The sequence below is a fragment of the Salmo salar genome, chromosome 09 (assembly GCF_965601325.2).
Source record: "Salmo salar chromosome 09, fSalSal1, whole genome shotgun sequence".
Taxonomy (NCBI): domain Eukaryota; kingdom Metazoa; phylum Chordata; class Actinopteri; order Salmoniformes; family Salmonidae; genus Salmo; species Salmo salar.
Window position 1 is genome coordinate 118,573,600 of NC_138299.1, and position 26,380 is coordinate 118,599,979.

Genomic DNA, 26,380 nt, shown 5'->3' on the forward strand with positions numbered 1-26,380 from the left:
CGCTGTGTAATACTCCCTTCACAGAACAGAGCAAACTGGCTCTAACCAGAATAGAAAGGGGAGTGGGAGGCCCTGGTGCACAACTGAGCAAGAGGACAAGTACATTAGTGTCTAGTTTGAGAAACAGTCGCCTCACAAGTCCTTAACTGGCAACTTCATTAAATAGTACCCGCAAAACACCAGTCAACGTCAACAGTGAAGAGGCGACTCCGGGATGCTGTACTTCTTCTAGGCACAATCAACAGCCTGATCAACTCTATGTGAAGGAGATGTGTCGCGCTGCATGAGGCAAATAGTGGTCCCACCAGATACTGGCTGTTTTTCTTATCCATGCCCCTATCTTCTTTTTAAGGTATCTGTGACCAACAGATGCATATCTGTACTCCCAGTCATGTGAAATACATGGATTGGGGCCTAATGAATTCCTTATATGAACTGTAACATATTATGAATAATCTGGAATCAACTGGCATCTACTTGTGAAACATTGATTCATATCATAGAACGACTTTGTAATCTAAGGTGATTCATACAACACATGTAGATATTCAACGATTCATCGTTGCACTTTTGGAGATTCACAATATTTCAAGTCTTTGAACGTCACTTGACTAAGAAATGTTTCCATATTGTTTCTTTCAAATCTAAATTGCCACCAATCCTTTCTACGCGCTTATCATAATCAGAGATTCCATTTGAAAGTTTACCATTCTTCTCATGCAGAAATTGAATACAAACAGGGGTATAACAACACTGCACTAGCTGCCGACGGCTTCCGGGAGTTTGGGCGGGGGAGGGAGAGGAGGAGAATAACGTGTGCACATTGCTGGGATCTATCGGAACGTTGTTCAGCAATCAGCTTGTGCAATCAGTTGTCAAGTGCATCTCCCCTGTAGAGAGTCGTGGTGGATGGCTGTGGAAGGCAGCGGTTCAACAATGCACCACCAGGCACGGGCGGGCTGCAGAGGGGAGTGAGAAGAAGGGCAGACGGGTAAGGACGGGTAACGTGGAGGCACCGCAGGCTGTCGGGACAGAAACAGAGGGGCTGAGTACGTGTGTGTGTGTGTGTGTGTGTGTGTGTGTGTGTGTGTGTGTGTGTGTGTGTGTGTGTGTGTGTGTGTGTGTGTGTGTGTGTGTGTGTGTGTGTGTGTGTGTGTGTGTGTGTGTGTGTGTGTGTGTGTGTGTTCATTTGTGCGAGTGCGTGGATGTGTGGGAGGCTCAGATCAGCAAGAGTTCCCAGGCATCCGCCAAAAGGGAGGAACTGCTCTGAGAGTGGCCCTCTGCTCAACTCAGCTAGCTTTGACAATAGGGAATGCAGTGCACAGCAGCTTGCACAAATACTGTAGAGATGAGACACAAGTGAGACTGCACACCTAACCATAAACACACACTTTAAACACACACTTACAAAACACACACAAGCCTAATGATCTGATCATGGTGTACATACAATACCGTTCAAAAGTTTGGGGTCACTTAGAAATTAACAGAGTTCCTCTGTCCAGTGGCTGTGTTCTTTTGCCCATCTTAATCTTTTCTTTTTATTGGCCAGTCTGAGATATGGCTTTTTCTTTACAACTCTGCCTAGAACGCCAGCATCCCGGAGTCACCTCTTCACTGTTGACGTTGAGACTGGTGTTTTGCGGGTACTATTTAATGATGCTGCCAATTGAGGACTTGTGAGGCGTCTGTTTCTCAAACTAGACACTCTAATGTACTTGTCCTCTTGCTCAGTTGTGCACCGGAGCCTCCCACTCCTCTTTCCATTCTGGTTAGATCCAGTTTGCTCTGTTCTGTGAAGGGAGTAGTACATAGCATTGTACGAGATCTTCAGTTTCTTGGCAATTTCTCACATGGAATAGCCTTCATTTCTCAGAACAAGAATAGACTAACAAGTTTCAGAAGAAAGTCTTTGTTTCTGGCCATTTGGTCCTGTAATCGAACCCACAAATGCTGATGCTCCAGATACTCAACTAATCAAAAAAAGATTCTTCCATTCCTCTCATTGCCTTGTGACAGTGAAATGTAATAACTACATAGTCAAACAATCCATTTAGACCCCACTGCTGTTGTGCCCTGACGCATATGCACAACTTGATACACACACACGCACGCAGCCACTCTAATGCAGCCAGCCACTCACCAGCCAGGGATTGATTGGTAGGGGATGATAAATTAACCAATACCTCAACAAAAGGAATTAATCAGAGAGCCCAATGAACCATACTGCTTTGCAATTACAATGCAAATTAAAAGTTAGGCATGATGTAGCACCGCCACTGAGTGACATGCGTGTTGAGGTGAGGACAGGCAGGATGGGATGACCATACAAGGCCCTGCTGGAGGAGTGCAAGGAGAAGTGGTGGAGGAGCGCCAGCCAAGCTCTAATGGTAATGAGGACATTGGCTCGCTTCAGAGAATTTGGTGTAATTGAGCTAATGAAAGCATTCTGTTGTCTCCTGATTGAACACATGCCCCAATGTATTTCTTCAAGGATGTGTCTTTGTGCTTCATCTCTCTCGCCCTTTTCTCTCCCTCTCTAGTTCGCTATCTCCCCCTTTTAAGGGTGACCTTGGGAAGGGCACGATGACTGAGTGTCTTCTCAAACTGGTTTCAGCTCAGAAGAAAGAGTATTGTCTGTTTGCCTAGTTTGATAGGCTGCTTGCTTCCTAGCCCTTTGATTAACTCTCTAACAGTTGTTTTCTCTGTGTGTGTCTGTGCGTGTGCGTTGGCGTGTCCCTGTGTGTATCCATATCCCCCTTGCAGATTGGCCAGTGGCACTCAGAGCAGGGCCTGTCCATGGAGAGGAAGCTTCCATTAATCAACGTGACCGACACTCTCTTCAACACCACCCTCACTATCACCACTATTCTGGTGAGTGAACCGTCACAGCAACACATTCCCAATGACACACGTTCTGGACACTCCACTTGGTTTAGAATGGAGAGAGTGGTAGATGTTAAAGTATAGTGACGTGGTATTTCACCATAATAAATCATGTCACCGTGTCACGCCGTCACACTCCGAATGACAGACATGTGCTGGACCACCCACTTGGTTTAGATATAGAGAGTGGTTGACAATAAGGTGTCGTGAGGTGGTATTTCACCATATAGTGCTTGCCATTCATAGAGTTGATGTCTTGGTCTTGAGGCACCCACACTGCTCGCGCACATCAATGAGCGTCTGCGTTGCCAAGGGCTAAAATAGAACTCCTTTCTATTTCTGACACAGATCGCGCTGCAAGTCCTGCCTCTCCCATCTCATCATTGGTTTATAGAAGCAGGTACCCACGTGCCATCTCCTCATTGGTTATACCCACGTGGGTGATTGAAAGACGAACTGTGTTGCCGGTCGGTGTGGTAATACTATGAAAGTTTAGATGCCAATCACCATATAAGTTCAAAGATGAAAAGGCCCGGAAGGAGGAGAGAAGACTAGAAACAATTCGTTTGACCGTGTTATGTGTAGATTAATTGTCGGAGTAGAGGACCTGTGCATTTCAGGGAAAATAACAACTCGATGTTTATATCCCAGGACAAATTAGCTAGCAACAGCAAGCTAGCTAAATAGGACAAATTAGCTAGCTAGTGCAAGCTAACTAGCTAAATTGCCATAAATGTTTAATGCTTTTCGACCTGTTCCCAAATTAATGTAATTGGTTCAGAGTTTGTTTTGATATTTTAACCTACGTGTCGTGATCGCGTTTGGTATAGGGGGACAAAATAAATGTATGCACGATGGCGCACGCACGCAGCCGGTTTGGGTTCCGTGTAAGTCGTTCTGGATAAGAGCATCTGCTAAATGACTCAAATGTAAATGTTGATATGCCCCGACTCTGAAGGCTTCCTTGATGTAAATACAGTCTCATCCTCGATATACACTCAGAAAAGCGTATCGCTGGTGTGCTTAGTAGGCCCAGGTGTTTAGATACTATCTATAAGGCTGTACGCTTAGCAATTAAATATGTAACCAGTGTGGCGGTTGTTACGACGAGGGAGAGAGAGAGAGAATATTACGGCAGGCCATGTGAGGTGCTACGTGTTAATTTCATTAGATATAGAATCGTCCAGGCAACTTTCAAAAGCCACCGAAGAGCAATTTCGTCGCTATCACAACTCATTCATCAAGCCGTGATTGCTGTGTCACGTTTTATCTCTGCAGGTGGGGGTGGGCTAGACGTTGCAGTCTTGGGCAGCTGCAGTGCGGAGCGGCACCAGGAGGATTCCTCCTACACCTGTGGGTCTACCCCTCCTGCAGACTATTCCAGTACAGTTCCGCATCACCATCCCTGTGGCCTATGTGCCTCCAAGAGCTGATGTAATACAGAAAACATCTTTCCCATCTGAATTATTTTTTTTTTTTATGATTTTGCACTTCCACAGACCACTAACGTTACGTTGTAATCACTCTTTTTGTTACCGATTTTTGTTTTATCCATCCTTTGAATGTTAGTAAAAGAAATACCTGCATTTACATTTTAGTCATTTAGCAGACGCTCTTATCCAGAGCGACTTACAGTAGTGAATGCATACATTTCATACAATTTCATACATTTTTTTTTTTTTCTGTGCTGGCCCCCCGTGGGAATCGAACCCACAACCCTGGCGTTGCAAACACCATGCTCTACCAACTGAGCTACAGGGAAGGCTGCGATAGCTCTGCGATAGCTCTTCTGCTGTGCCACTAGGCGAGGTGATATTTTTGAACTCCTGATTGCTCTGGGAAGATAATAGAGACTCGGCTCTAAGTTGATTTGTTTTAAAGTCATTTTTGATTGGCTGGCTCAGGCCTCTTTAGGAGAGAGAGTGTAAATAGTACTTAGACCTTGGAATCTTTAATAGGGAAACTGCCACGTCCATTTTCGATATTACAACAACAAAGAAGTTACTGCAAACAACAAACACTGTTTTTTATTCCCTCGGACAGCATTCAGGTAACTGCCAAAGCAAAGGAAACAAAGTATACTGAAAGCCGGTGCTTCCACACAGGTGTGGTTCCTGAGTTAATTAAGCAATTAGCAATCCATCATGCTTAGGGTCATGTAAAAAATGCTTGGCTACCATGGCTATGCCCTCATAGGATGACAATGCCCCCATCCACAGGCACGAGCTGTCACTGAACGGTTTAATGAGCATGAAAACTAAGTAAACCATATGCTATGGCCTTTTCAATCACCAGATCTCAACCCTATTGAACACTTATGGGATATTTTAGAGTGGCGCCTGAGATAGCATTTTCCACCACCATCAACAAAACACCAAATTATGGAATTTCTTGTGGAAGAATGTTGTTGCATCTATCTAAAAGACTTCCAGACACTTGTAGAATCTATGCCAAGGCACATTGAAGCTGTTCTGGCTCGTGGTGGCCCAACACCCTATAAAGACACTCGGTATGTTGGTTTATTTTGTCAGTTAACTGTATGTACTGCACATTTTTTGACCATGATGTGCAAGGCTCCCCACCTCTGCTTCGTCAATAAATAAATAAAATAACATCGACCATGGGGCGGAGAGTGGCGCTGTTTCCCCCTACTGCGAATTCCATCTTTAAATGTTTGCTTCAGGCTACTTGGAGTGCCAGATGGGCAGGCTTTTCACTTTTGAGACTCTTTCATTGGTTCCATTGTGCCAGTCATGCTCAATCAAGCCCAGCTAATGTATTTGAAAGATTTCAGGCATACAGGGCGTTAGCGCCAAGACATGTCGTTGTTACAAAACAACAATACCTAAGAGTGGATTGTAAGACGGTGGCATTTAGATGTGAGAGAGCAGAGTGCGAGAGAAGAGTGTCATTCGATTTTCCTGCTCAAGCTTAAGAAGATGGTCAAGGGTAATGATACATTTGTCTTTCTCGCTCTTTCACACACAACCAATTTTCCAAATTTCTATAGTCTCTCACCAATTGAGACTGCCACGCACACACAAGGTTATACACTGATTATACCAAACATTAGGCACACCTTCCTAATATTGAGTCTCCCTCAGAACAGCCTCAATTCGTCAGGGCATGGACTCTACAAGGTGTCGAAAGCATTTCACAGGGATGCTGGCCCATGTTGACTCCAATGCTTCTCCCAGTTGTGTCAAGTTGCTTGGATGTCTTTTATGTGGTGGACCATTCTTGATACATACGGGAAACTGTTGAGTGTGAAAAACCCAGCAGTGTTGCCAGTGGCGATTTTAGCATGTAAATCTTGGTGGGGCAAAAAATTAATTGTAAAGTGGGATGCATGCCAGCAAAGCCACTACACAACACAACACTAAACAATACATTAATTGCACTGTAACGGTGACAAACGGTGCCCACAAACTGTTAGGGCCTACATAACGCTGGCCCAACAGCAGTACCAACATCTTAACACTGCTACACCTGGCTATCAGCGGAGCATTTTCTGTCAGTGAAACATTTCATTCAGCCTCATTTACTGTCTTTAAAAAAAACATAGCTGATATGGCTGACTTGCTTAAACAAATGTGATTTCTAATGACAATTGAGATGTACAGTACAAACTATGGCATAAGGGGATGACAAGCGGATGAGAGGCAATCCATAATTTAGTTTTAGACATTAATGAGCGAGCTAGGATGGACGTTGTCAATATAACTATTTGTTTAGCACTTTTGAAATGTACAGCGACAGAATTCAGAACATGGGCCGTTCTTACAGTGTTTTCCCTGTACACTAAGTCAGAACCGTAGGATAAATAAAGGGGGCATAGAAGCAGACAACGAGAGCTCTTACAATATTCAATTATTTATTTTCTCTAAAACAGGTTATAGGCTACATGTGCACCACCAAGTCAGAACAGTAGGCAAAGTTAAGAGGGGTAAATAGACCAAAGGATTAGGGTGAGGCACATGGGCTACTAACAGCTTACTACACAACATACACTTAGTATTACTTTCTTAACTAGAGTATACAAATCTCCCTGGCATATTACATCATTTATGCAGCAGATATTTTTGGACTCACCTTGTTGTGCTGTGCTCACTTGAACAGGGAGGTGGCATGGCGGGCAAATTTTGGTGGCATTCGTGGAAAATTTTGTCATCAAAGTCTGGCATTCTCTGGATTTATGGAATTCCCAGTTGTTTTGAACTCACTGAAGTCAAGTTTTCGCAGTTCCGAGTTAACAGTTGTTTTGATCACGGCACAAATCATGCTTCATTGACAGCATGGCCAATGTTGAATGTTTATCAGTTTAAACTTGGAAAAGAGACACTTAATCCCAGATTTGGGACCACACAGCCACTCCTCTGAATAGCAGGCTAGTGATTGCTTTGCAATGCTTGCAGTTAGCCACTGTCACTGATTCCTTCTAAACCACTCATTGTTGAATTTGCGATTTCCAACTTGTTGTATGATGTTTATGTCCAAAGGCCGATGAGCACCGATACGTTTTATCTATACTTTCTCTTCATTATTTATCTTCATATGGAAAGGATTAAAAGGATTTGCCAGTAGATTGTCGACTTGATTCATGATGATGACTGCTAGCTAAGATTTTGAAGGTATGATGTTGACATGATCAGTCCAATCAAAGCTACTGTTGATATAACGTGATTTGACGTAATTTTATCTGTGGCCAATGACCTTGAGCCTTCTTGGATGGGCACTTCTAATGTAACTCTATGGCAGCACCCAAAGGGGCTTGAATTTTCGAGGTCTACCCTTAGACTTGGCGGTGACGTACAGTGGTTCCTCCTTTAAAAGTTACGAACTTATGCCGCGACCGTTAGTGGTAGATGATGGCATTCTGTCATTGCACCACACTATCACAAGGAGGAGTGAAAAATCGTAACTATCGGTAGTCTAAACTGTGGCACAAATTGACTAATCTTTTTGTAAATTAATAGAGGCGTTTTCAGTCTGAGTCTCTCTTCTCTGGCACTAGAGTCCTGCATCAGGCAACAACAACAAAAAACTGTTGGTGGTCCTGTAGTTAAGAGAGAACTTGGGTAAATACAATGGGGGAATTACACTTGACATGTGGACTGACGATTTTTGAAAAATAGGCACAGTGTGCTTTTGGTTTCTTTCCCTCTAAAAACAGAAATAAATAATTCTAAATAACAAACTGGCTTTATTTACAAATTAGTAAGAATGTCTCACCCCATGTTCAAGAATGGCGTTTTCCCCTTTATTCAGATTACAACCGCTCACTTTCGGTTATTTGAAAAATAAATAATCTCCAAAATATCGTTATTTTTTATTTAATCCACCAGAAAAGACAGAACAAATAATACAACAAATATTGTGGTTAAAAACACTTCATCAATTGGAACCTTTATCAAGTGGAAGGGGGAAAAAGTAACGAACTTGTATGTCAGCCCTGCGTTAAAGACCAAAATTGGTTAAAGAAAATTGTGATTAATAAAAATATACACCAGTTTTATTTAAGGACCAAAAAAAATTACAGCTGTGACATATAGATTGCAAAATAGTTGGTAAGAGATTTTCGATGTACTGATTCCATGGCATGTGGTTTATGAATTGACACGCAATTTTCAGTTTATTTTAACCTACTGCAGCCCTAAAACCTATGGGTTTAACCGTCTGAATCAAGGATTATATTCAAGATCGAAGCCGCCTCTTAATGAGTTCTATGAGCCGATCTGTTATCCAACGATTATTATTATAATTATATAAAAGCCCCTTAGATATTCTGTGTTTTTATTTACAGTAGTGATGGACAGCTGGAGGCATTTTGTTTTTCACAAGCATAGCAGGCTGTGAATTCTGCAAACAACTTTTCCAGGATGGGCTATTAGCAGGACAATAGACTCTTCAACCTTTACAAATGGAGAGTCTAATAGCTCAGCTACTGTAGGTGTGAGAAAAAAAAATCTCCCTCAACTTGCAATGTATTAAGTACTCTAAAGTTGTACATTTCTAACTCCAAACCTCATGCAACCGAAAGCATATACTGTACAGTATTTATGTTTTTGTTAATAAAATAATGATAAAAATACTCTTTCAAAATGCAGAAGTTTATTTCAACTATCAGCAGGACAGTAGGGGATAAATATCACTGAATGACAGAGGATGGGGACTGGTCTTGATAAATCAATCAGATTTTTATTTGAAAATGTTAGGATTATTTTGCTCTTCACTTGCAGTCACTTAGTAGTTTAGGCCTACTCCCAACCGGTCCCGTTCTACAGCGCCATACTTTCCTTTAGCCTTGATTGTAAAATTAATCAGTTGATGCATTGGTCCAGAGCCAGGTGGTATTGGCGGAGAGTCACTTGTCATTGGTGGAGAGTCAGGCGGCATTGGTGGAGAGTCAGGCGGAGAATGACACGTTGAAGAGGGTGAGGAACGAGATGGAGTCACAATCCATGCCAGGCACACCTGTGAGCTCTGGAACTCCACCTCCTGTTTGTGGACTCTGCAAACAACGTGTCCTTGATAGGCTGGAAGCCAGGACAATAAACTCTTGCCGAGTTTAGGGACTTTAAATGTACAGTATTAATAGATGTTTGCGAGGCATGTCCCATATCTTTTGCATAGCCCACCAAATGCAATGTTTTCTAACCACATCTGGATGGATCCATAACGAATTACTATGGGAATAAATATCACTGTTAGTAGTTGATGTTACTCATCAATAACACAGACCCCCAAAGCAAATCAGGCGGAGAAAAATAGGTTTATTCAAAGGGGACAAATCGTAGATGTTATGCTGAGAGGTAGATGTTCATTTTCCCCTGTCCTCAGTGATTCTCTCCACAAAACAAAGGGACAGGATGTAAGTTATAACTCCCATCCCTAGCCTGTAGTTGACAAATTAGAATTCCTTGCAGTAAAATTGGGCCAATGGCCAGATTACAAGTATCCTGTTTCAGGCTCAATGTATAGACAAATTCCTCCCATGTCTCTGACCCATTGATTATTAATTCCCTATTACAGATAAACCACTATTTCCATTGATCATTAATTCCTTCTTGACCTTTAGTCTTCTGCGTTGTGTATTATCTTAAAATATTATTACATCACTGAATGACAGAGCATGGGGATTGGTCTTTATAAATCAATTAGATTTTTATGTGGAAATCGAAGGATTATTTTGCTTTTCACTCACAGTTACTTAGTAGCTTAGGCCTACTCCTAACCGGTCACATTGTACAGCGCCATATTTTCCTAACTGAAACCCTTAATTAAATCGATTTAGCCGTGATTGTAAAATTATTCAGCTGATGCATTGGTCCAGAGCTAGGTGGTATTGGCGGCGAGTCACTCATCATTGATGGAGAGTCACGTGGCATTGACGGAGATATATACCAGTTTAATTTAAGGACCAAAAAATTGACAGCTGTGCCATATAGATTGCTAAATAGTTGGGAAGAGATTTTCGATGTACCGATTCCATGGCACTTGGTTTATGAATTGACACGCAAAACGATGCCGGGTTCAAAACTCCGAAAAATTATTATACAAAATTCTTGCAACCAATAAAATGGTATATATATGGGGGATACAACCTTCCCAGCTCTGCAGATTTTTTTTAAGCTAGAAGCCGCCTCTTAATGAGTTCTGAACTGTGAACCAACGATTATTATCATTATTATTATTAACCCTGCATTACATTTGTATAAAAGCCCCTTATATGCTGTGTTTTTATTTAGGATAGTGATGGACAACGGGAGGCATTTTGAAAACATGTTTTCAAACACTTGTTTTTCACAAGGGCTATTCGCAGGACAATAGATACAATGTGGTCCCAAAAACACCTCTCTGACATAGGGTCCAGCATATCTCTTGATGATGTCATTGAATGTCTCGCCAGCTTTGATCAATGCCTGGGCCTGGTTCTGCAGCACGCAAAGTTCTTTGTTTGTCAGACGAATCATTGGGTCGAAACTACAGAACAGTACAAAACAAGAAAGCACACATGGTTAATGTTCTGGAAAAAAATGTAATATATAAATACAAAATGTCTTACAGAGCCTTTCCATAAGTCCTCTCAAGTTTCTTCAATTGTCTTCTGACTGTGATGAGAGTGATGTTGATGTTGTGCCGTGATGCCAGCAGATTCCAGATTGCCTTTGCCAATCACTCATCATCTTCAACCGTCAGTGAGTCGATGGCTTGAATAGTCTCGCTGGAAATGGAATACAATGTAAAAATGTGCAGCATACAGTAAAGACCAGCAGTTGATTTATTTAAGCATTATTAGGCCAACTTTACAGTATTGTAGCCTACTGTACCTGTTCATTTTCCTGGGCATTCGCGTTCGGTGTAGCACAGGCGAATAGCACTGTCCGTGACCATAATCCCCAAGTCTAACAGTATTTTACCGACATGTTTAATTATTCAAGGGTCCTTTCTCTTCTCTGTGCTGGAGTTATTTTAAGAATACAAAAGAGGCCATCCACCCTTGATGGGCTAGCAGCAGGATAATAGACTCTTACAGAGTCCACCAAATGTATTGTTTTCTGGATGGATCCATAACAAATTACTATGGGAATAAATATCACTGAATGACAGAAATATTGGAATAAAGTAGCCTAATGAAGGCAACAAATAGTTGCTTACTGGAACACCCAAAGTCATCCAATTGTGTGGTCAACTATTTCAGCACCATTTCACGCTGCTCTGAGACAAGCATAGGGACTGGTCTTGATAAATCAATTAGATTTTTATACATTTGGGTATTGGTTAGCCTACAATTAGGTTGTGGAAATGTTAGGATTATTTTGCTCTTCACTCGCAGTCACTTAGTAGCCTACTCCCGACCGGTCATGTTGTACAGCGCCATATTTTCCTAACAGAACCCCTGAGGGTTTCATTTTTCCTTATTCTTGGAATAGAAACACCATAATATTAATTAAGCTACATTTCTTAAAATCAATCCCATATACTATGTTCTTACAAAAAAGGTTTTAAATTCTCTAGTACAGCCAATATTAAAAACAGTCAAATGTTCTCAAAGATGCCCTCTGGTGGTCAAACTAGCACTAACTAGCATTAATTGCAACAATGGATGACACTTAAATAACGTGCCATAGAATTCTGCGGCAGCCTGCAAGCTGTGCTTCAGTACGACGCAACTTTTGAAGGAAGAACCACTGTACTGTCCCCACGAGTGACAGAACACTGAGCTAATCATGGCGCAACTAGAGAACATTACCAACCTGCATTTTGGAGCTGCCTTTTTTTTTTTACATTGTTTGCAAACTGATATGTGACACATATTAATGCGAAAATAACATGCAAAACAGGTAAGCCCCCCCTAAAACAATGTTTTTTATTATATATATTTTTTTGTTGCAAAAAATGTAGGGCTCAAAACAGGCTCTGCCCCACCTGTCCTGAATGACGGGTCGCCACTGAGTGTTGCGGTTCTTGACACACTAACCGGTGCGCATGGCACCTACTACCATACCCCATTCAAAGGCTCTTAAATATTGTGTCTTGTGCATTCACCCTCTGAATGGCACACATACACAATCCATGTCTCAATTGTCTCAAGGCTTAAAAATCCTTCTTTAACCTGTCTCCTCCCCTTCATCTACACTGATTGAAGTGGATTTAGCAAGTGACATCAATAAGGGATCATAGCTTTCACCTGCATTCATCTGGTCAGTCTATGTCATGGAAAGAGCGTGTGTTCTGTTTTGTATACTCACTGTATATTTGAGCTGCCAGTTCGCTATCGGCTCAGGACCACATAATTGTATTTTCTGGATGATGGGGGGTATTGTGAGGGGGTTGTGACAACTCCTTGAACTAGACCCAGGTTCAAATAGTGTATGTTTTCTTTCAAGTACTTTGTACGTTTGATTGAGCCTGCCTGGAGTGCCGGATAGGTGGTGTTTGCACTTTTGGGACTATGCCATTGATTCCATTGTGCCAAGGAAACTCAATCAAGTGCAGTGAATACTATTCGAACTCAGGTATGACTTGATACACCTTCAAGATCGCACATTTTCTCACTGTCGTGTGCAGTCGATTGTTTAAGTTTCTAGGCTAAGCTCGGGGTGATGTTTCTCCCTGGTACAGATATATGACCAGCTTTCTCTCCCCCAATCCTAATCTTAACCATTTTTTTCTTCATAGCTTGAAATTCAATGTTTCATAGAATTGTCTGTGGTATATTACAAAAGGTAGATTGAATTTTCCTGTGATTTCAATGAATGCTTCTGACATTTGTGTATGTCAGTAGATTGGTAAGCATTCACAAAAGTGGTGAATTATGCAACATTAGGAGTTAGACGCGTCAACACTACAAAGCACATCCGTGGTGAGAGAGTTAAAACTTGGACAACTGTGACTGACCCAAAATTAAGAAAAGCTTTGACAATTTACAGACTTGGTGAGCATGGCCTTGCTATCGGGAGAGGTAACAGCAATACTATTAAACCCAACCAAATCATGAGAAAACACAAATATAATTAATTGACACATAGGAAAGAATCAACAAAAACGGCACAAACTGGAATGTTATTTGGCCTTAAACAGAGAATACACTGTGACTGACCCCAAATTAGTTTTGACTATGCACAGACTCAGTGAGCATGGCAATGCTATCGTAGGCAGACCTGGCACTCCATTTTTATTTATTTGAACTAGACAAGTCAGTTTAACAAATTCTTATTTACAATGATAGCCTACCAGGGAACAGTGGGTTAACTGCCTTGTTCAGGGGCAGAATTACAGATTTTTACCTTGTCAGCTTAGGGATTCGATCCAGTAACCTTTCGGTTACTGGCCCAGCACTCTAACCACTAGGCTACCTGCCGGCTATCTACTTTCCCTCAAGAGAAGACTGGCTATGTGCCCACTGCACATTTAATGAGCGCAAACCGAGCTGCACTTCCTAACCTCCTGCCAAACCTCCATATATATTAGGTGAAACACCACTGTGTGCCACCACAACAGCAAGATTTGTGACCTGTTGCCACAAGAAAAGGGCAAGCACTGGAGCACAAACACCATTGTAAATACAACCTATATTTTATCTATTTATTTTCCCTTTCGTACTTCAACTATTTTTACAACACTTTACAGAGCCAATAGTATATATTATTTTAAAACTTTTGTGAGTGTAATGCTTACTGTTTGTTTCTGATTGTTTATTTCCCTTGGAGAGATAGAGAGAGATCCCCCCCCCCCCACATTATTGATTCATTTCAGGGTTTTACTACCGTGATTGATGGGCCAGATCTTTAATAATTTTTTTCTTTCACTTATATTTATATAGGGTGGGTCTCCATTGAGACCAGGGTTTCATTTACAAGGGAGCGCTATGAACATGAACGTATGCAATACAATTTAATACAAGATCATGTAAAATAACAATATCAATACAATAAATACAACAGGATATATCCAAACAAACACAACTCTCACGTATCACCTCCCTTATCACCTCCCTTGAACTCAATCTAAACTGTCCAGTGGAGACCAACGAGTCGAACTTCAAGGTGGCCTGAAGGCTATTCCATGAGCTGTGGGCATAAAAACTAAAAGCATTTTTCCCCAGCTCAGTGGAGACCCACGGGACCTCCAGAACCCTCCAATCCAGAGAGTGGGTCTGAAAATAGCTGGATCTCCAATCAATACATGAGCTGAGGTAGTTAACCGGGTCGTCAACCGAGAATGTTCTTCCCCACCTCTACAGAGTCTCCTAATAATGGGGGCTATTGGGGACATAAATATAGAATTACTTTGCCTCCCTTTCACATCAATCAACAAGGGAGAGCTAGCCGAGAAATGATGGGCCGCATTTAATTAAGCGGAGAGGCCCACTCCTCTCTGTTGCCGGGGGTGTTGAGACCTATTAATTGAATCCAGAATGTTTGTTTATTCATTTCCAAGCTCTCTCTCTTGAACCCCCACCGTGTAATATAAAACTGGCCCGTGAAATGCTACTCCTTAATAAGCCCTAGTTTGGGAGGGGAAAGGGGAAGCGTCTGTCCGGCTGCAATGGTAGAGCGCTTCCACGACCAGGCTGCTGCGAGCAATTTGCATTTATATTGTGCCTTCCCGCATGGCACCGCATAACCACAGCAGAGGTGTCAACTCGAGGGCAGAAAGGTAACATGCGTGGCTGTTTAATAAGTTAATGAATGGAGAGGATTTGCATTTATAGAGAGTGTCACTGTGCTCTAACTCAGGGCCCGAAAGGCCCCTTCTTTCTTTCTGTCTGTAGTCTTCTTCTTTAACATGCAGTCCAGGATCTCACCTGCATGCATACGTTCAAAGCTTCCGCCGCTCTCTACCCCCATCTAGTACTGATGAGTATGTCGACTAAAAGGAACAATTATAATGTGCTCTGATTCAGTGACCTCAAATATGATGCAGAGAAGGCTAGGAAAACCCCTCATTCTATTATCCCTATTCTCTGATCAGTATAGCACGAAGTGGTGCGTGCACTGAAAACTCCAGCGAGATGGAATGGGGGAGAGGCCATATAAGATTAATCAAGTGTAAAGGAAACTGGTTCGATAGTACCACAGGTAGAGTAACTGTTGTTACCATGGTGACAGGATGGTCGGTGGCAGTGTGATGTGTCGTCCTCTTTGAGGTCTCCGGTTTTCCACTTTATGTCATAATGGAGGAACGCCACTTCGTACTGGGAAACAAATTCATCTCCCGGTCACCAGTCAACACAAAAGCCATCCCAATAGGAGTATGACAGAGCTATTTCACTGTTTGCCTTGTGTTCCATCTATATTTCTCTATATCAGACAGTGTTCTTTTTCTCTCTCAACTTAAGTTAAAAGTTCACTACAAACCGGGGTTTGATCCCGGGCTGTGTCGTAGCCGGCAGCGACCGGGAGACCCATGAGGCGGCGCACAATTGGCCCAGCGTCGTCCGGATTAAGGGAGGGTTTGGCCAGCTGGGATGTCCTTGTCCCATCGCGCTCTAGTGGGCTGTGCGCATGCATGCTGACTTCGGTCGCTGTACGGTGTTTCCTCCAACACATTGGTGCGACTGGTATCCAGGTTAAGCGAGCAGTGTGTCAAGAAGCAGTGTGGCTTGGCGGGGTTGTGTTTCGGAGGACGCATGGCTCTCGACCTTCGCCTCTCCCGAGTCCGTACGGGAGTTGTAGCGATGGGACAACCAATTGGATATCACAAAATTGGGGAGAAAAAGTTTGTGCCATCCGTAAGAAACCTACATACAGACCATATATTGTGTTCCATACAGGTTATAGAAAAGAGCAGAAGCTCTGAACTCTCCATTCAGAACCCAGTCCTACCTACTTACAGGATATGGAAAATGTGCTCTTTTAGCATTTCTCCAGTAGGTTTCCTCAAGGAGAAAGTCCCCCAATTCTATGTCAAAGATAATAAAACAAAAACACTTTACTAAATACTACAGTAATGTCTGCAAAAACACTACAGTAAATACTACAGTATACTACAGTCTGCAAAAACACGACAGTAATTACTATTGTATTGTGGCAGACCAGGGGGTTTGATCAAAACATTTACACTGATCAGACACAAGTGTGATAGCTTAGTGTGATAGCTCAGTTTATTAAAACAAATAAAAATAAAAGAATAGGTCTCCTCCAGGAGGATGGTCAGTTTTACGAGGGTATGTTTGGCAGCATGAGTGAAGGATGCTTTGTTGCGAAATGGGAAACCAATTCTAGATTTAACTTTGGATTGGGGATGTTTGATGTGAGTCTGAAAGGAGAGTTTACAGTCTAACTAGACACCTAGGTATTTGTAGTTGTCCACATATTCTAAGTCAGAACCGTCCAGAGTAGTGATGCTGGACGGGCGGGCAGGTGCAGGCAGCGACCGGTTGAAGAGCATGCATTTAGTTTAGTATTGCTGTCTCCTTTGGGGGATTTTTTTTATTTTTTATTTTTGCTGACCGTGAGGAAGACTATACAGAAGGAACCTCTCTCAATGAGAAAAACCCGTGTGCTACCCTTCTGGCAACTTTATGGGATTTGTACGGTTGGTGAGCAATCAGCCCCTTGATTACTCACCAGTCTCAATCAGTCCCAATTAGTCCTGGCCGGATGGCCCGTTGAGACCTGGCACGTCCAGCAGAGGGAGCGATCGCCGCGTGATGTAGACTCCGTCTGTCACCAGGCCTCAACGAATTTCCCCCTGGTGGCTAGTCTGTAGTACGCCACAGTATATACTACTCTTTTTTTACTACAGTATTTATACTATAGTACATGGTAAATACTACAGTATACTACAGTGTTCAGTCCGTAAAAACACCACAGTGAATTGTCATGACTTTACTTTCATTAATCTGATAACTGTTATTTATTTAATCAACTAACTCTATTACATCAATAAACAGTCATCTTATTAATCATTACCTCTTATCATATCATCATTCTGAACAGTCGTAACCTCATGCATCTGCAAAAACCCCAGCCTTACTCATGATTCAGTACTACACAAATTGGTTTAAATATTTATTTACTAGCTAACTAAATAATAACACAGAATAAACATATACCTTTTACATGAGACAAAGGCCCCCAGTGGACTGACACAATATGATGGCTTGTTACAACAGAGATGGAGAGCGAGAGAGAGAAAAATACACTTATCGTCAATATATTTCAGAACTACTCTCACAGTAATCATATAGTTTGCACACGAACCGCCGCCCATTTGGAATAAGAAATCATGAATGTATTTACATGTGAGTGTCTTTGTTCGCCGTTAATCTCTGTCGGAACCAACCCTCCTTAGGAAGGTTGTTGGCGTTTCAGCGGCAAGCTGTATGGCTCTGATTGTCCGAAAAGGGTCTCCCCTTTCCCGTCTTCTACTGTTATTCACGCTGGAAGATAGCTAGCCAGCCGTGTCAATAGTTCCCATTGGTGATGAGCGTAGTAGGATAGTCTCACTTAGATTCACTTTTCTAGATATTTGAGTCGATTGGCTGAGAGGGGAGTTTGTTTTCCCCCTCGTGTTGGTATTCAGGATTCTGACCACAATGGACATGAGCTGCAACTTGCCATCTCTCTGCTCTAAAGGAAGGTGAGTTCATTTCTTCACCTCGTGTTGAGGTTCAAAGTTCCAACCATAACAAACGTGTAGCTCCCGCCTCACGTTTCCTGGTCTCTGAGATTCAGCATTTAAACCACTTTAGACGTGGGCTGCAACTCCCCATCTTTCCTGGTCTAAAATGTTAACTCTCAGCCAGTCCTTTTAAGCACTCTGGTCGAAAAGGACGGTTCCATCAGGCTGACACGCTCTTCTGTCCTCACTGGAGGCGTGGCTACTTACCGTGCAAAGGATATGATTGCAAGTTATCTATTATGTCTCCTAAAATCACATTCCTATCTTCACAAAAATACTTTCATAATTTTTCATATTATATGAACGTATTGGATGGAAACTTGACAGATAAAGGGGATATACTTTCCAAGTTACAGTATTTTGTCCATACAATTTTTTATGACGTCACAAAATGAAAACCAATATGATGTTAGTTTTCTATAGCTCCCCACTGACCATTCCCCACATTCTTATGTTAGAATTATTGTTCCAGTATTCACGTTTGACCGAACCTGTTGGGGACAGACGTTCCGCTAGCGGAACGCCTCACCAATATCCAATGGTAAAGAGTGGCGCGAATTACAAATACCTCAAAAATGCAAAAACTTCAATTTTTCAAACATATGACTATTTTACACCATTTTAAAGACAAGACTCTCCTTTATCTAACCACATTGTCCGATTTCAAAAAGGCTTTACAATGAAAGCAAAACATTACATTATGTCAGGAGAGTACCCAGCCAGAAATAATCACACACCCATTTTTCAAGCTAGCATATATGTCACAAAAACCAAAACCACAGCTAAATGCAGCACTAACCTTTGATGATCTTCATCAGATGACACTCCTAGGACATTATGTTATACAATACATGCATGTTTTGTTCATATTTATATAAAAAAAACAGCTTTTTACATTAGCATGTTTTGTTCAGAACTAGCATACCCACCGAAAACTTCCGGTGAATTTACTAAATTACTCACGATAAACGTTGACAAAAAACCTAATTATTTGAAGAATTATAGATTCAGAATTCCTTTATGCAATCGCGGTGTCCGATTTTAAAATTGCTTTTTGGTGAAAGCACATTTTGCAATATTCTGAGTAGATAGCCTGGCCATCATGGCTAGCTATTTTGACACCCACCAAGTTTGGCACTCACCAAACTCAGATTTACCATAAGTAAAATTGGATTACCTTTGCTGTTCTTCGTCAGAATGCACTCCCAGGACTTCTACTTCAACACCCAATGTTGTTTTGGTTCCAAATAATCCATAGTTATATCCAAATAGCTGCGTTTTGTTCTTGCGTTCAAGACACTATCCAAAGGGTGACGCGCCGGTGCGTATCGTGAAGAAAAAATTCAAAATATTCCATTACCGTACTTCGAAGCATGTCAAACGCTGTTTAAAATCAAATTTTATGCGATTTTTCTCGTAAAGTAGCGATAATATTCCAGCCGGGAGACGTTGTATCCGTTCAAACACTGAAATAAGAAAATGGAGTCATCACATGCACGCGCGCGCCAGTGTCATTGTTCTCAGAAGTACCACTCACCAAAACCTACTGTTTTTCGCCCAGAGACTGCAGAGTTATCATTCAACGTTCTGGCGCTTTCTGAGAGCCAATGAAAGCCTTAATAAGTGTCACGTTACAGCAGAGATCCTGTATTTTCGATAAAGAGGCTACAGAAGGCCAATAAATGGTCAGACAGTGCACTTCCCATATAGTATCTTCTCAGGTTTTGGCCTGCCATATGAGTTCTGTTATACTCACAGACACCATTCAAACAGCTTTAGAAACTTTAGGGTGTTTTCTATCCAAATCTACTAATTATATGCATATTCTAGTTTCTGGGCAGGAGTAATAACCAGATTAAATCGGGTACGTTTTTTATCCGGCCGTAAAAATACTGCCCCCTATCCCTAACAGGTTAAAGTTTTGGCGGGAAACAGTCTGTTAACAAAGGACATTCCTTTCGCCAATAATGGACAGGAAAAGATAATCCTCTTCTACTTAAATTTATGACAGGGTGTGAGGTGTGAAAACTCCCACACCAGTTCCCTCCTCCCCTCTTCTGTGGGTGAAAGAAGGTCTGGTTATTGTCAACCATTGCCAAGCTGATCTGACCCATTGTGATCCTCACAGGACAGCAGTCGAGATTTGATACATGCTTTATTAAAGCATTCTTCAAAAGAAGTAGCCACATTTAGTCTTTTAGCTAAGGTGGCTGGCGTAGAATGTGGACCCCTTTTTATGCTTCCCAAAGATTGGTTGATAAATCTCTCTTAACCCCTCAAATTTAAATCATTGAGCTGCTTGCTCAACATTATGAAAAAATGAATCGTAAATTAGGGACAAACTTTAAGAAAGAGCGAGTTAGTCAAAGACAGGGTTTTAAAACAGTCGGTGGGGGTGCCAGACAGAGACAGGACAGTAGCAGGTGCCTGAGTGCTTTTGTTCCCATGTCAAGTACGGTGGTGAAGTTAATTGTTGCCTAGATATATTCTTATTGGCTACTCTTTAAAACAAATGACCTCAAGTGAGATAGTGTCCACTGTCTAGACATACAATATGCTAATATCAACTTGACCTCAAAAAAGGGGAAGTTGTCAAGATTGAGATGATGTTATGCTATACTAGGTTATGCTAAACTATACTATGCTATGTTTATTGTTGCGAATTCGGGGGACAACTCCAACCGGGACTCAAACTCGGGTCCAGTGACAGTCAAGCCAACACCTTAACCATTACGCTAAGAGGTCCGAGGTCGCTAGGTGTTGGGTTAAGGTTGCCACATTATCATGGTATTCCACATGAGCTCTGCTACATCTGTGTCCCTTCGCAGGAGAACCCTTACGTGATGCTACGACCGAACCACCAGGAGATGGAAGGGAACGAGCGCTATGAGGGCTTCTGTGTGGACATGCTGAAGGAGCTGGCGGACATCTTGAAGTTCAAGTACTGTATCAATCTGGTGGGGGACGGGGTGTACGGGGTATCGGGGACCAACGGTACCTGGACGGGCATGGTGGGAGAGCTCATCTCAAGGGTAAGGGCAACAGCTTCCTGTAGTAAACAGGATTTTTTTGACCATATGACTTGACCAGGAAAAACTCTGGGCCATACCATCGCCACCCATCTACCTACCATTTACCCCCTTCTACCACTTCACAGCATAATGCCACTCGAACTATAGACTAATTCAACAATCCTTTAATCAAATGTTATTCATGAATTTACAGCCATTACTGCCAAATCACCCCTAACAAACCAATAGCATCCTACAAACATCCAGTGTCTGTGTGGCCCTCTCAAGCACAGGTTGTACAACTGATTTGACACAGTGGTTGTGATACAACTAATACTGTATGTTCATGATACAATGGAGAGTTTGTCATCAAAGAAATGTATCCACAACCATTGTGCGCTGACGCCACAATGCTTGTGTAATTATTTTTATAAAGCTCTCTGTTGTATTACAACCGTTATGCCATATACATGGCATCATTTGTATAACTTTAGTGTATATGGGGCCTATATGTGGGTGTTGTGTGTCTCCGTGGACTCCAGGGTCAAATGATTTCATCTGATACGTGATAGGCTGAGTGTTTTGTAGTAAAACATGTCCCCAGTGTTGTGATCTAGAAAAGTAGTGCCCAAAGCTATTGATTGATGTTTTCACATTGAGAGCATCCTACAGTAAGGGGATGTAACCATGCAGAGATGTGAGGATGATGAGGAGAAAAGATAAAAGGTGGAGGTGGAGGAGGAGGAGGAAGAGAACAAGGATGTACAGGAGGAGCAAGGCTGTTAATTAGTCCAGATAATGCCTGATACAGATGACACAGAGTCTTGGGTCTGCATCCCAAACGGCACCCAATTCCCTTCATAGTGCACTACTTTTGACCAGGGTGCCATTTGGGACGCTGCCATGGCTGTGTTCTGTTCACCCTTCTAACTCGGATACAGCTCATCTGTCCTAATGAATCTCAATTAGCCCCAGTTACCCTTGAGCAAACACTCACAACACAGACATGACTTGAAAAGGGCCCAGCTAACCTGTCTGCTAAACCATCTGAACCATTTTTTGGGGGGTGAAAAAACAAGACATGGTTTCAAGAACAAGATAAAACTAGCTGAAATTAGCCACTTACTATTCCCCACATGGCAGTTTCTTCTACATTGCTGGTCTTAGAGTGTGGTCGCACTGACCAGTGTTTTTTGTAGATGTTCACGCAGACCGGGGATAGAGTGGCAGGGTTGAGGAGGTGGTGAGGGAGCCCTTAATAAGTTATGTCTTAATTCGCTATAGGCTAATGGAAGGCAAAGCCGTTAAGGAAATGAAAGGATTGCCTACTCGTATTATTGTCTCCATTTGTCCCCCCGCAAGTTGGTTCTGATTTGGGGACCTTGAGGAGGTCTCAACTCGGTCTAATTGCACCTCACACGATAGTGCTACAGACTGCTACAGAGTACCAAGGAACGTCGGAGAGGGGGAAGGTCGAGGGGAGACAGCGCAGGAGTCCCTGCCTCTGAGCGCCACTGACTGGAAAGGAGAGAGTTAGTGGATGACTGGGTTATAGTTGGTGGGGGGGTTTAGAAGAGGAGGAGGAGGAGAAGAAGGAAGAGAGATTGTGCTGTAGCTAGCCTATAGCGGCTGACTGAATTAACACAGAAAAGTAGAGCGAACGCTGAGAGAAGAGAATGTATGGACAAGCTTTCCACAGGCTTCATTTGCAAGCCGGGGACAGGGGCTTTACTTTAAGTAGCCATAGAGACGGAGACAAAGCCCTACCGGGAAGATGAAATGCCACGTACAGTGGGGAACCTCTAACTCAATGCATTATTCAGCAGCCGTAGGGACGGCTTTGATTTTCTTTTCCTATCTCGCTTTTTTCCAGGGCACCATCTTATGATTGAGCGAAAGTGGAAACAAGTGTGGTGGCATGGGGAAAGAATACAATGATGCATTATTTAAAAGCTGACTTTATACCGTATGTTTTCTCTCTCTCCACACACTTTCAATAGCTGTTAGATTCCAGTAATCAGTATTAATATTCAATAGGTGCGTTAATATGTTCCAGATGCACTTTGCAGTGTCGGATGATTACTGGGATCAAGCAACCACCTTCCCAGCCCTACCATGCCGAGTAGCACTGGCTGGCTGGCTGGCTGGCTGGCTGGCTGCTGTGTCAAGTGATTTGTCATAACAATCTGCCCTTCGCCTGCTTGAAAAAAACATTGCACTCTGTTCTAAGTTGGCACCCTATTCCCTATATAGTGCACTGGATCCTTCTCAGAAGTAGTGCACTACATAGTGGATAGGGTTTCATTTGGGATGTAGCCCCCCCCCCCCCCCCCTGTTCTACACTGTTCTCCCTGGTGCCCTGCATGAGTCAGGTTTCAGACACAAAGCCGATGCTACACACTGCTGGCAGACTAGGCGTCACGGACAACAATGGCAGCACAGTAGGAGTGGAATTACACCAGTAGCCTACTTACTATTTCATTTAACTTTCCATGCATTTTCCACCACCACAATCCAACCTTTGTTACTGTAGATGTACCTATCTGTGCATATCTGAATGGGTGGTGTGTGTGTGTGTGTGTGTGTGTGTGCGTGCGTGTCTATTCCAGAAAGCGGACCTTGCCGTAGCAGGGCTCACCATCACCGCAGAGAGGGAGAAGGTTATCGATTTCTCCAAGCCTTTTATGACTCTGGGAATCAGCATCATGTACCGTGTGCACTTGGTAAGACTAACCTCTGACCTCTCCGACTCTTACAAAACAACCTGGCTGACCCCTGAACCTTACAAACAGCTAGCGACCAATCATCAGCCTCTATCTGGGAGCCCGTTCAGCCCCTTCTCCTCCTCCCACTACATCCCTCTCCTCTCTCTACCTCTGCCAGAGTAACAGATGGTGTGCTCTGCTCCATGATATGCGGGTGTGAAACGACCTGATAAATGGACTTCTTTCATTCCCATTCCCACTTCTTCTCTGTTTGTGACTGGGATCTAATTCGCACCAATAATAGCCCTGACCCCTACGTATAGAACAAGACCCAGGCAACTGTTGTGGAAATTCAATACGATTGTCTCTGTGTTTTAACACCAGCCAACCATTAATCAAAGGCCTTTCCCCAAACCTAAGGTGACACACTGGTCTCTCCGCTGGCCACCGGCCGGATGGAGCCGCTTTGAACCAAGCGGCGGCGTGTAAAAACATTAATGTGGCGTCCCAGTAGAGCGTTTACTCACAGCCGCCCCTGTCCTCCCTGTCCCCCCCGTCTGCGTCCCTCCCCTTTCCTTGGTGCTAATAGGTGCAGCTGCCAGGAGAAAGGCTCCATTGGACCAACAGTTGGTCGAATGAATCGATAGCAGCAGGTGCAGTGTTAAGTGGGCTGCCATATCACCTCTGCGGCAGGCTGCTGCTGCTACTGCTGACACGTTGGAACGTGCTCATCGGCGTGTTCCTGCGAGCTGACGCGGCGTGGAGGAGGAGAGGAGAAGCCTACACACATTGCAGCTCAATATTGACACACACACTCCCACTGTCCTAACCAGGCGGGCACAGACAAGACAGACAGGGAGGGGGAAGGATAGAGGGATGGGATGAAGAGCATGCATAAGGTAACTGGCAGAGAGAGATGTGAAGCCTCGACCGCTTAAGGTCAGGAGTGAAGGGCGGAAGAGACTAACTACAAAGAGTGAGAGTCTGCTGCACTGATTTCTCTCTCGCTATCTGTCTGTCTGTCTGGAGTCTTTACACAGTACCTGTCCCTGGTGTCTCCTTCTCTCTTCATCCCTCTACCCAGGACTCACTCCCTCCCAGCGCCCCTTGGCAATCTCTTAGGTCTCCACAGAGCTACAAGGCTCCAGCGCCACCATTCAATATTAGAATTTCTGTGACTCCACTTGTTTAGGTTTAATCCACTAGCTATTGATTTCTGATGCTGTGATTTCTACAAGGGCCCTGCTACTTATTTCAGACTTAAATTGAAATTCTCAGCCTGATCAATAACAATGGAAAATGGAGCAAAATAGAGACACCTGTTGAGGTTTAATTACCTGCTGCATGGCTGTAGAATTGGCCTAATACCAGGGCCAGATTACCGAATGGGCATGCAGGGCATGTGCCCCAGGAGGTAGATGTCCTGGGCCCCAAATGCGTTAGTCTGGCCCTGCCTACTACTGTTTAATCTCTTTCTGTCCACAGTGCACCCCAATAGTGTGTGTGTGTGTGCACACCTGTGTGTTCTTAATCTCTTTTTGCTTATCTTGATTAACTGGTTTTATAAAGTGTTTTGGGATGGTCCTCTTTTGATTACCCTAAGTCCTTCATCTCTCCATGTTGGAGTATACTCCGAGACTCCACCAATCTGTACACTTGTTTCATCAAACACCCTTTCTCATAATCCCCTACTTCTATGTTCTGAGCCCATCTTTCCACCAATCCCTCCTTCCTAGTTGTAGTAGTAAAGACAGAAACAGACAGAGAGAGACAGAGAGATCAAAAGAGAGAAATGGAGAGAGAGAGAAAAAAATAGTATTGAGGGTGCGTATGGAGATTAGAAACCTAATTAGACCCACAAGTTAATTAGAGGGTTGATATAGAGGGGAGTGGTTTCACATTCACAAGCTGCCCTGTGGGAGTGTGGCACTGGGATCCTGATTTTGTGTGTCTGTCCCCCTCCAATCTCGCCCCAACCTCCATCTTCCCCGCCTGCCCTCTCCCTCTCAGCTGCCCCAGACATCCTGCGAGAGAGAGCACTGAGGGAATCTGGGATGGCAGGCCAATCAGCAGCCCTCCCCCCCTCGCCACATAAACAGAACACCTCCACCTCCGTAGTCACAGAGACCATAATAACAGCGATGTGAGTGGCGGACCACAAATAGGCATGCATCTCTCAAGGGGGCTGGCGTTTGAAAAAAAAACGGGTTACTCTCCTTCACGCCGTGTGTTTCTGTAGTGCAGTCACACCTCCCTCCCAGGTTGAATGCGTGGGGAATGACAATAAGGGGAGGGAGGAAGATATGTTGGTGAAGTCCTTGAACGTGGCCTCACTCACTAAAGGCAAAGACAGTACAGTATGAAGATAGGAAGAAACTGCTTCTCCAATAGAAATCCCCGATCACACTTGTAGGCAATGTCATGTGGACATTGGCTAGCTAAGCTCATGCGCAGAAACACGTCATCGGGTCTAACGTTCGTCTCGTTTCGAACTGCACTTGTGCAGGCCGTCAAACCAAAGGCATTCCTTTGATATAAAGTTGTTTTTGACAAAAATGAAAACGTGTCAGTTTGTCACTTTCACGAGGTTGGAGTAATAACAAGTTCAACTACTTAAGACATTGGCTCGAATCTAGGTTGTGCTTT

General features: G+C 43.2%; 1 protein-coding gene across 2 annotated transcripts in view; it reads left to right on the top strand.

The window, feature by feature from the left end:
• Positions 1–26,380, top strand: part of grik4 (glutamate receptor, ionotropic, kainate 4) — a 225,614-nt gene that overhangs the window by 176,684 nt on the left and 22,550 nt on the right. For both annotated transcript variants that reach the window (XM_014213630.3, XM_014213632.3), the window contains exons 10-12: positions 2,767–2,874; positions 20,847–21,050; positions 23,639–23,752. In XM_014213630.3, the coding sequence (XP_014069105.1) occupies positions 2,767–2,874; positions 20,847–21,050; positions 23,639–23,752 (426 nt within the window). The remainder of the gene's footprint in view (positions 1–2,766; positions 2,875–20,846; positions 21,051–23,638; positions 23,753–26,380) is intronic.